This window comes from Papilio machaon, chromosome 17 (assembly GCF_912999745.1).
Source record: "Papilio machaon chromosome 17, ilPapMach1.1, whole genome shotgun sequence".
NCBI classification, from domain to species: Eukaryota; Metazoa; Arthropoda; class Insecta; order Lepidoptera; family Papilionidae; genus Papilio; species Papilio machaon.
This window is the reverse complement of record NC_060002.1, coordinates 1,394,404-1,406,177: the sequence shown is the minus strand read 5'-3', so window position 1 is coordinate 1,406,177 and position 11,774 is coordinate 1,394,404. Positions and strand designations below refer to the sequence as shown.

General features: G+C 33.3%; 2 protein-coding genes across 2 annotated transcripts; both read left to right on the top strand.

Moving 5' to 3' along the window:
• The first annotated feature begins 4,759 nt into the window (after positions 1-4,759).
• Positions 4,760-7,075, top strand: LOC106708629. The gene is made up of 5 exons (XM_045681983.1): positions 4,760-4,842; positions 5,706-5,829; positions 6,075-6,342; positions 6,541-6,663; positions 6,947-7,075. The coding sequence occupies exons 1-5, from the start codon at positions 4,785-4,787 to the stop codon at positions 7,073-7,075; spliced, it is 702 nt and encodes a 233-aa protein (XP_045537939.1). The 5' UTR covers positions 4,760-4,784.
• An 823-nt stretch (positions 7,076-7,898) lies between these two features.
• On the top strand, positions 7,899-10,960 carry LOC106708811. Its single transcript, XM_014500365.2, has 5 exons — positions 7,899-7,975; positions 8,674-8,797; positions 9,209-9,479; positions 10,377-10,502; positions 10,790-10,960. The coding sequence occupies exons 1-5, from the start codon at positions 7,906-7,908 to the stop codon at positions 10,904-10,906; spliced, it is 708 nt and encodes a 235-aa protein (XP_014355851.2). The 5' UTR covers positions 7,899-7,905; the 3' UTR covers positions 10,907-10,960.
• The last annotated feature ends 814 nt before the right edge of the window (positions 10,961-11,774 follow it).

Sequence of the window (11,774 nt, the reverse complement as noted above, 5' to 3'; positions counted from 1 at the left end):
AGCGACACAAGATCGCTTCGCAACGCCGCGGTAACGAGATCAGAGGCACGAATATTTGCGACACGCGACTTCGTAACGCTATCGACGAAACATTTAAAATTTTTATGAGATTATTTGGTATACTTTATGGCCGGTGTCAGCGCACAAATATTCGTGCTAGGACCTCTGATATGCACGACTTTTAATTGTCTTCTTTTCTGTGTGGCTTCCCGTAACTGGTCATTTGTGTAAAAACATAATACCCTCCCTTTTAATCTCCTAGAAAAAAACGGAGACAATTATATTTTTGAAGTGATTATATTTTCAAATCATCCTAAACAGAATGAAATGTATAATAGCAACACTTTGTGAGTTGACTTAACTTATTAAAGTTGCGTGCGCAATTATCTAAGCACGACTTCCGGAACTTAGATTCGCACTTAATTAATTATACGACCTACAACACGTTCTTTACAGTTAAAAGTCAATCTTAAGGTGTGTTTACACTGACGAATAACTCACATAAATAGTATTTACTACTATCTGTTTTCATACAGGAGTTGCAACAGTGGAAAACTTAATTATTAAAGAGTTTGCCTCATTAAAGTGTGGTAATAAAAGATTAGTTTAATTTTAGAGCTCTTACACTACAAAAACAGTTTTATTTAACGAACAGTTAGTGTCGGTAAGATGTTGTTGTGTGAGTTGTTAGCACATGTTTATCAGAGGGCCTAGCATGAAAAATTGCGAGAAAATATTCGTAACATCAATTACAAATCTCAAAAAAAGTTTGACATATTTTGTCGACATGGTTACGAAAAACACATATCTCGAATATTCCTGATGAACCCTTCACGCTATTTGTAGTATAGGTAATTTGATGTAACAAAATGAATTGTTACACTGTATTAATTACGTTCACAATTACATGACTTTCATTTATGTCAACTCGGAGTGAAATTTAATTAAATCTTAATTTGTCTTTTAACCAACGCTCGTTCGTAGAATATTTATAAAACATATTCTGTAATTAATTTTTATAATACTTTACATATTAATTTAATTTAAATAAATAAATTATACTTACATTATAATAAATTCAAATAAAGTATTATCAAGGATAACTTGTTCACAGTATCTACTCTTTTTATTTTATTTTATCGTACAGCAATTCCACAAATGAATGAATTTCATTATATAATACAATTACTCTTTACAGTTTTCCTAGGTAAATTACAAATGATCGTTCGGTGACACGTGGGGCAGACGATGGGAGCCTTTAAATTAAACGCACGCCGCTTAAGTGCCGTAATAGCGTAGCTGGAACGCCTCCCTCGTGTTATCCGAAAGGTTCGGATGCTATTTTAGGAATTGCAAATTTAAATTTTTATTTTTTTTATATATAATTTTATTTGAATTAATTTAAATTATTTTGAAATAAAAAGATATATTTTTATAATTAATATGTAGTGCCTAACATTTTTCACGTTAAATTTGTAAACTTATCAAATAAACAAAAGAAGGTATCATTATAAAATTATTGAAGTGGTATTTTTCTTCTTTTATCAAATGTTCAACAGTAGCATAACAATTTTGATTTTGTACAATCGCCACGGTAATACGAAAGTAGAAATGAACACAAATAATACCACTGATATTGCTGCAATATTATATTGCAGCATTTCCAATATCTGCAGACGGCCTGCATAAATTGTCTGCAGAGACGCCGAAGTTTGCGACAGATCAGAGGTAAATTAATCCGAGTTTAAGATAAGAGCAGGTTCAATTTACATAATACCTTAGCTATTTTGAATTATTATAATAGAATTCTTTACGCGCTGTAGGATACTTCAGAAAAAAACCTTTTATTTGTCTTAGTAGAGATACTTATTGTGGAAAAAATAAATCTATTACCCGATGTATTTTTGAACATTTTAATCTTACTAATATTATATATGCGAATGTTTGGATGGATGGATGGATGTTTGTTAGAAGGTATCTGCAGAACGGTATAACGGATCTCGATGAAATTTGGCGTATATATAGAACATAGTCATAACACGTAGGCTACTAAATTTTTTTCAATGTCATGCGGACGGAGTCGCAGACTAATGTTAAAATGAAACCGAATTTCATGTGAAGAATAACATCTTTGAATCCAAATTTTTATATGCTTTTAAGTACTTTAAAAACGATTTATTATATTTAATTCCAAATCCTAATAAAATTTATGCAAAAAAAAACGTTTACATTTAAACATTTCAGATTATCCCGTCTTTTATATTAGTTGTCAAGCAGAATCATTGAATTGTAACGAAGAGAAAAGACACCTGTCAAATTTTTTCCATTTACAAGAATCTCTGACAGTTGGAACTTGTCACAACAGACTCCATTAGACAGTTGGTGTAATTCATAAGATATAAAGGTCAATCTCCACTGTTGTATCACCTGTATTAGCAATATGACCATCCCTTTCATTCTATTTTCATTAAACAGAGATAACAATAGTTTTCTATTAAATGTGTTTCGACAGTTAACGATAAAGATTCTAGCATCATTGGTAAAATAGCATTCGCGCGCGAATCTGTCCGCGCAGAATTAAAAAAAAAAACTTTGTAAGTCTATGTGTTCTTCCGGACTATGTTCTACATCTGTGCTAAATTTCAGCAAGATCCGTTGAACCGTTCTGGAGATAACTTCAAACAAACATCCACCCATCCACACTTCCAAACATACGTTTTTATAATATTACTATGTGTCACGCGCGACTCTGTCTGCCGCGGAATTAAAAAAAACCTTACTAGTAGACTACGTGTTCTTCCAGACTATGTTCTAAATCTATACCAAATTTCAGCGAGATCCATGCAACCGTTCTGGCGATACCTTCCAACAAACATCCATCCATCCATTCATCTAAACATTTGCATTTATAATATTAGTAACGTTTCTGAATTGAGGTGTTATTTATATTCAGTCGATCTTGTGGGTTTGTTATTTACTCGTATATTTTTTTTTTTGTTAAAGATAAATTCCGTTCTCTCATAAATTGTAGTGTGGTTTTTGTTTTGAAAATATACGATTATACGACGCTACACCTGAGCTTTTCGGAATCGTAATAAAGTTTTTGCGGTAACCCTTTTAAACCTGAAAGGATTGGCTTTGTCACTTAAATTCTGACAGGGTACGTTTCTATTTTTAAAACGAAAAAAGAAACTGTAACAATAACAAATGAAAAAAATACAAGAAAATTCATAATTGTTTATTAATTTATCAAAACTTCGCAATGGAAACAAGTTAAAATAAACATAAAAGAGTAACGACGCAATCAATGCAAACTTCTTTCTAAAAGCTTAGCCACGATCCAGCAATTTTTAACTCCATTAATACTTTAGTTAATAACCAACAAGGTATGTAAACCGTTGTCTTACAAATACTGTGGCTACGACGTAGGCACCTCAAATACCGCTACACTGACGGCGGGCTTGCTACGTTCGATCAGTTTTCGTAGCACTCGTAGTACATCGATGAAATGTCGGAATGTCTTGGTCTAATAGTTTACACAGGGTGTTTCTTATTTCATTTGACATTTAATCCATTTGGAAAATTTCTTACAACTACTACTGTCAATACTGTGTAATATTCAATTGTCATTCAACTTCTTGGAAACTAAACATTAGACAATCAACATTGAAGTTTGTAATCCTTACCTTCTGGTATTTCACACGTTACATGAAAAAAAAAAACATTCTAACGAATAGTAAATAATACTTACCTACTAAAGAAAAGCTAAAAAAAAATAAAGTCATTAAACTTACTGTTGCCTTTATTTATATCCATATCGTATTCCAACTAAACAATAAATTAAATATTTGTTTAAATTGAAACACGCTGTATAAATTGTGGTATGTGCTAAATAGAACGTTTGTATCGCATGTCGGGGAATACTGAGCTGCCAAAGATGTCATACTGGTTTAGCATTCCCGATTGCTTCGATCTATCTCATATTTACCACAAAAATCTATCTACGATATTGTTGAAAAGGATTATTAACATAATATATGTTAATGACAAGGAATTAATTATATTGTTTTTATTCTTATGATGTTTTCTTGGGAGTTTAATTATAGTTATTTATATGAACTGTTGATTAATTTACATACAAGTCAACGTCATCTTAACAATGTTTTGTTTTTAAAAATAAAATGTGCTACTCTCAAAAATATACAGTTAGACGATGTTCTAAAAAATTAAAATCTATTACTCCGCGGACTATCTATGGAACTAAAACTATTTTTGTCGAAGGCGTTCAAATGCTTGTTATTTTTTTTTTATAAAATGTATTATATAGATAATAAGTAAATAAATAAATGGATAGATGTTATAATAATAAACTTTATTTATTGCCATAATAAATTGCAAAATTTAACAATACACGGGTATTTAGAAAGTACAGTGATGGCTCAGCTTCGCCAACGCCGGTCGGGATTAAGTGTCGAGCTGGTTCTCAGCTACCAGGGAAAGGGGGGCCCTTTACCAACATAACTAGTCATCAGAAAGGTCATACTAATAACAGGATAAGATTTTGATATGCAATTGCAATTATACGCTTAACAATGTTATCAATATTGATTATTTAAAAAAAATGATAAAACAATCTATAGAACATTGTTGCTAGCTCTTATCAAGGAATTATTACTAATTTTGTAGACTAGAATCGCCTTTGTTATTATCAATAGAGTTTTGAATTTATTATCGAAACGTTTTTTTTTTTATATTTTGTCGCCTTGTTAATTACGAAGTTGGAAATGATTCGTGTTCTATTTATTATTGTGTTTTGTTTTACACTAGTCTACAGTCAAACAGGTACGTTTATGTTTTGTTAATGTGTAATACAACACACAAACACTATAATCAAAAAACTTGAGAGGTGTCAAGGGACACCCGGATGGAACGAAGTTCCTTTCAATTAATTAGTGAAGGAACCAATGTTTATTCTATGAATAAAAAACTTAAGTCTTCACAAGAAGTACATTTTATTTCTAGGAATTTTCGTTATATATTGTCACGTCGTTGCCATGGTGAAGTAGCGCTCATTCGTCTATAGCAAAAAGTGTCGTGACAACTTTTCGTAAGAATTTTTTCCGTCTAGCCCCCTTTCACAACGCGCGATAAGGAACTTCGTTCTAACAAGCATGCAAACGTTTTAGAGTCGTTACAGATAATCCGGCGTCTTGCTTTTTCATTAACAAATAGTAATCATATTCGAGGTAACAAAAAAGTAATGAGATTGAATGTGGATGGCTATAGAGGTAGAAGACCAAAGAAAGTATGGATGGATTGTGTCAAAAAGGATATCCTTAAGAAGGGTGTGAATTCAGATATGACGGCTGTTAGAGATGTATGGAAGAGTACATACTGTGTCGACCCTCCATAAGGATAACGGTGGGTTGATAACGATGAATCATATTCAAAGTTACCCACACGTGAATTAATGATAACTTAAGACACTGTGTTGTAAGTATATACTTAATTCGCGCAAAACTAAAAAGAAACTTAGTAAGTAGCCTTTGTGCTTTTCTAGACTATGTTCTACTTCTATGCCAAATTTCAGAGAGATTCATTTAGCAGTGGAGATACGTACTAAAAAACATCCATCTAAACTTACATTTATTAGTAAGAGCAAGATGTAAGACAGCCGCTGCCTTTTTAACAATATTTTCTTTCAGTGAACAACGTTCGTCTAATCGAGCCCATACCGTACATGATCAATGTGATCTCAGAGACTGTGCAACGGCTAGAAGATGCTGAGTGGTGCAGCTTGAAAATACCCGATGTCACTGTTGATTTGAAGTTCGTTAAGTATTATTAAATTCTAAATTTCTATTAGCTCGGCTATGGTAAAGCACTAATTGTACGTGTACTGGTGTGCCTCGATCCCACAGATACTTAAAATTGAGTTCTGTGTTGCGTCTCATACAATATTCCGAGCCGCCATTAAGCTCGAATTGTACTACACCGACCGACATCACTTACCTTCGAATACTAGAGTTTTTAAAGAACTGCAATATGTAATATCATATCAAAAACTTTTACAGCGAAGTAATATTTGGTGAGTCTGTGAAGGGTACAGTCGCGTACAGAAACGGTTTTGTAGCGGCGATACAACACGTTAACATCCTGGAACATAGTCTCGGTCAAGTATGGAGGTTCGATAGATTTCAAAATACTACTACAGTTGAGGTCACCGGTACTTTAAGGTTTGCTGACGTCACTGTAGGCTTCGATGTGGAAACGAGGATAGAAGGAACTATCAAATTGTACACTGCGGAACTACTTGTGCCGTTAGTACCATTCGATATGCGGGTACGTAATTTTTGAACCTATTCATGCACAATAAAATGAGACTCAGAGTCATAGTCCCGACCTACTTGTCTTCGTTTGCACAGATAAAGCGTACATGATATTTTGCACAGAGTTCTCATTTAATTATAAAAAAATATTACCTCATAAATTTCACAGATGGCGCTGTTAAAAATGTATTAACACATTTATGTTTTGTAGGTTATAAGGGACATGTTCACTGAAAATGTTAACGTGACCGTTGTACCTCTCGCCATTACCAGAAATAGAGTCAAAATGGACTTTATGCCGGTAGATGACCTCACTGATGTCTTATCTAATTTGGTGAGAATTCGCTTAATTTTTACATTTGAAGTTGTACATGTGAACAGTTATTTGAAATATATTGATGTCTTTTACGTACGAGTATCCAAGTTCCACGTACACTCTTAGTTGTTACGTATTTCGCAAGCATTGTCATAAGAAAACACCGATTCTACATCACTATGTCATCACTATCATCGTCATCGTCTTTATATTCTGAGGCACTATAACCGCGAGTCTGGGTCTCGTCCAGTTCTCTCTGACTCTTGATTTCCAGTTTTGTAATAAAATTTCTATATTTCAGTTCAATTTCACCTCTATATCTGAAGCTGCGAACGTATGGGCTTCTGACTTCTTGAGACCGTTCGCCCTCAACGCCGTCGAAAACGTAGTCGATTATCCTGAGATTTGTTATGACTGTCCAGTTGTGTAAATAAATTTTGTAATTCGAATACAGTCTTATTTTATTTAAACATTATACAAGAATCTTTTTTAGGAATAAAAATTGTAATAATAATGGTTTTATTATAACGTAGCTTTACTGTGTGAAATCTACACCAAAAATAAAAGACGTGAAGAAAGACTTCATGATAATTTGACAACCATGCCAACAGCCAGTGACATCTTACTATATACCTTATTAATATTATAAATGCGAATGTCTAGATGGATGGATGGATGTATGTATGTTGGTAATTTCACAACAGCTCAACGGATCTTGATGAAATTAGTCACAGATTTATAACATAGTATGGGACAACACATAGGCTACTTAAGGGTTTTTTTAATTCCGCGCAGATATAGTTGCGGGTGACAACTAGTTTTTTCATATTTTATTAGTGGTTGTATAAGATTTAAAGAAGAAAATTCGTTTTAGTCTATATCTATAAAATTAATAAAATTGAAGTGTCTGTTTGTTATAACATCAAAACAAAATCAAGTTACGCGAACATGATGTATTTTTAAAATTCTGTCTGTCCTTCTGTCCTCAAATTGGGGTTTATTCTAGGACATCTTAGAAACCGCTGGACCGATTTTAACGAAACGAGTTCTTTTTTATTATTTTAATTTCGTGCTGACGAAGTCACGTGCGACCGTTAGTATTTTTAAATTGTATTACGTAGACTACAATATCAATTACTTATCTGATAAAATCTACATTTGTTTATCTTAATAATTTATTGATTATAACATCATATTTAGATAATATGTCTGCTTTAACAATTTAATAGAATAATTAGTGCTTACATGTGAAATTAAACAATGGAACTGTCGAATATTGTGTACGCGTTTGCAATAATTACCACAGTCAGTAGTTCAAGTAACAGAGGAGGTGAGTACGATGATTTACGAGTATACCAATTTTCATAATTATTTAACTTGCCTTTAGTAAACTAATTTGATTTAATAAACTAGCAATCCGTCTTGGCTTTCTTTCTGTAGACAATCTGGTGACAAACATTTTGTCACTACGGCCCTACGCGTTCTACATTTTACAAAGTTTTTAATTATATTTAACTAGCTGTCGCCCGCGACTCTGTCCGCGCGCAGTTAAAAACAAAACTAAATGGGGGGGGTTATGAAAAATAGATGTTGGCCGATTCTCAGACCTACTGAATATGCTCACAACATTTCATGAGAATCGGTCAAGCCGTTTCGGAGGAGTACGGGAACGAAAACTGTGACACGAGAATTTTATATATCTATATATATAAAAGAAAGTCGTGTTAGTTACACTATTTATAACTCAAGAAAGGCTGAATCGATTTGACTGAAAATTGGTGGGCAGGTAGCTTAGAACCAGGAAACGGACATAGGATAATTTTTACCCAGTTTTCTTTTTTTTTTTTATTCCGCGCGGACGAAGTCGCGGGTAAAGGCTAGTTAAATATAAAAATTAATTGGTTTTATCTTTGTAAAATTACTATAAAACAATTTACATTGCATTATTTATGACATCTTAGTTTTTAATCAATTAACTATTGTTGCTTTATTTTTTTGAACGGTAAAATTATTTGGTAATTTATACAGCCCGTTCACCCAGTTTGGTTGGTGGATATGAATATTACCTTAATGCAATGCAGGAATTGGTTTTTGAATTGGAGAAATATGGTTGGTGGAACTTAAAAATGTTAGACGTTACTCAAACACTAAAGTAAGTACATAGCTTAATAGAAGATTTAATTATACATCTGAATCCGCAGAAAAAGACGCTTTCCATAGATTTGCAATTGCAGATTCGTTGCCTACCTTAAATTGACGGAGGAGGGGAAGCACAGATAAATAATATTTCCCCATTCCTATGCGTCTCCTCCTACGTTAAATAAACTTACATCTTTATAAGAAAAGGATGGGAAGGGAAAGAGGTCTAAAATTGGCACACTCATCAGATAAAATGCGGAATTACTGCCACTTTGCGGCTATGTGTTAGAAATAATAAACATAATAAATAAAATAAATAAAAAAAACATTATGAACAATAATTACATTGCACCTTCCTTGTCTCACGAATGGTCAGCTCGATAATCTATTAGAATGTTAATAACATTTTTATTGTACACTTCAGCGAACAAATGTACAACTGGCACGTGTCCGGTACAGTCAATTACACAAATGGTTTCGTCATCTCCATAGAAGAGATTGACTTATCTGATATTTCCACTGTGATGACTAGTAGAACAGTTAACAACACACTAGAATGGCACGGGAGTGTCAGAGGACATGTCAATCTGAGAGATGTGCGTGTTGGCTTTGACGTCATAGTCAATTTAGACGGACAGCCTGAACAGAGATATACCGGTGTCTTCACACATTCTTTAATAAGGATCCGTTGTACGGTAAGTAAGTTGTTGACCACAATCCGCAATTGATATTTGATTGTAACTTGATATAAAATAGCAGTAACGTCAATTGAAGCAATACATAAGAACATAGATATATCTAGTAGTGTAGTGCATAAGGGGTCTATAGAAAGGAAGTACAGTCAAAATCTGTTATAACGACATCGAAGGGACTACTCATATTGAGTCGTAAAAACCGATAGTTGTAACAACCGATGACAGGTATTAATAGGAAAGATATGTATGAAATTAAACCGCATTTTGTTTACTTCAATACAAACGTATAATATAAAAGAACAATATCATTTTTCCATCATTTTTGTACGCATCTAGTGTCATTGCGTTTTATTACGTAGCGATTATTAAAAATTTTTGCATAGCAGTGTAATAGGTGACGCTGAACGCTAGTTGAAAAATAGTAGAAAATAGGAATGAAACAGAAAACATTGAAATCAATGTGAAAACAGCAAATCTACTGTTAAAACAGTAGGGTTGGTAACACTGGACTTAAGAGATATGACGAAGCGGGCCTTGAGGCCACGGCATGCATGTGCTTTGTTTCTAAGAATTACAAAAGACCCTAAACTTTGTTTACTTTTACGATAATAGCCATTGACTATTATACTATGCCAGATGTGGATACTGTTACCTATTCAAATTGTTTACAATACAGCTGAGCCGGTCGTTCTACAGATATAATTCTCGAAAACATTAACCAAATGTGGTCGCTTAATGCGGTATGTCGTAGTAAACAATGTCGTAAAAACCAATGTTTTCGATAAAGCGGTCATATAACATTCAGCCAGGACCTTTGATTTTGGTCAATTTAACCGGTATGTTGTTCTAAACGATGTCGCCATAAACGGTTTTGACTGTAATATTTTTATGTTGCAGATGAATAAGAACATGAACGATAAAAAAAAGACGGTGTCCGCGGAGACAGCTAACTTGAATGCAGGCAGGGGCGTCCGTATGATTTACCTACCAGCAAACCATGTCACACAAGTTCTATCTAGACGGGTGAGACACTTTGAATTTTTGTAGGGGCCAAGTAACGTAAAGAGTCACATTAGTAAATCGCTCATGCCCGTATCACACAGACTTAAAACTGTATTCATAGCAGATTTCTTTTTATTTCAAGATTTAATTCGTTCCGATAGCTTTCAACAGAATAATCAAAACTGAATCTATCTGAGTTTACTCTGTGTTTCTAAGTGCTGTGGACTTTAATTTTGTCTTTTGTTCGCTTTCAAAGCTGTGTGATGCAGCTGTTGCTTTATCAGTGACCATGTTTATTTTTATTCCAGTATCTACCCCATGACAACTGGGATAGTGTAAGCAGTTGGTGCAGAGACGTTATCCAGCCAACACTGCAGAAGGTTGCTGAAAAAATACAGTATCCAAGTGTCTGTTTTGCCTGCTAATATCAACAAATACATCTTGCTTTTTTAATTGAAAATTGCTCCATCTATTGTAAAACTGAAACACTAATATGAAATTAAATAAAATTTTATAAGAATTGGTAAACAGAAGTAAAACTAGATGGCGGTTTACTTAACTATTAATATCCATTTAATGCATGATTTTTCATTGCGTTAATATCAAAGACAAATTGAAATGTCCGAACTAAAATTATTTGGATTATTTAGCTGTAATTTAGAATTGTATTAATTTGTGATATCGATTCAAAGTGATTATTTTTAAAAATTCAAATCTATTAATTTAAAACATTTTGCAATTGAAAAAAAAATATTAAGGGCTTAATAAACGTAGTGTTGTTAGTACAGTGTTTATTTTTGCTTAAACATATTTCAACCCATTTGTACCACACTCATTAGACATTACCAGAAATCATTATCATTAAAAGATTATGCGTAGGCTTCCAAAATATGATCTTGACAAGTAAACAACATATGTAAGGGTTTTATATTATTTAAAACCACTTAATTATTATTCTTTTTTATCATAACACCGTATAAAATACCCTACAAATACAGTGCACGATTAAAATTTAAAAAGACGACATCTATTGTTGTTGAAACAAACCAGCAAACCCTCAAAGTGTTGGAGCACATTCAAAGATGGCGCTTCAATGTCATAATATAAAAAAGTCTAATCTAGGAAGGGGAAAAATATCCTGTTTCTGTGCGTCCCCTCATCTTTTGATTACAAGTAGGCAACACATCTGCAGTCCATGGCAGCGGTCGCTTCGCTTTTTCGGCGAATTCAGGTGGCCGCTTGCTCGTTTGCTGAACTTTGAAAACTTGAACTTGAACTTGAAATTTGACACAA

Excerpts from the sequence above, each read along its gene's own strand:
- LOC106708811 (XM_014500365.2), top strand. The coding sequence starts at position 7,906 with ATGGAACTGTCGAATATTGTGTACGCGTTTGCAATAATTACCACAGTC. Across the intron at positions 7,976-8,673 it reads TAGTTCAAGTAACAGAGGAG|CCCGTTCACCCAGTTTGGTT; the intron begins GTGAGTACGATG and ends TAATTTATACAG. Across the intron at positions 9,480-10,376 it reads TAATAAGGATCCGTTGTACG|ATGAATAAGAACATGAACGA; the intron begins GTAAGTAAGTTG and ends TTTATGTTGCAG.
- LOC106708629 (XM_045681983.1), top strand. The coding sequence starts at position 4,785 with ATGATTCGTGTTCTATTTATTATTGTGTTTTGTTTTACACTAGTCTAC. Across the intron at positions 6,343-6,540 it reads TAGTACCATTCGATATGCGG|GTTATAAGGGACATGTTCAC; the intron begins GTACGTAATTTT and ends TATGTTTTGTAG. Across the intron at positions 6,664-6,946 it reads CTGATGTCTTATCTAATTTG|TTCAATTTCACCTCTATATC; the intron begins GTGAGAATTCGC and ends TCTATATTTCAG.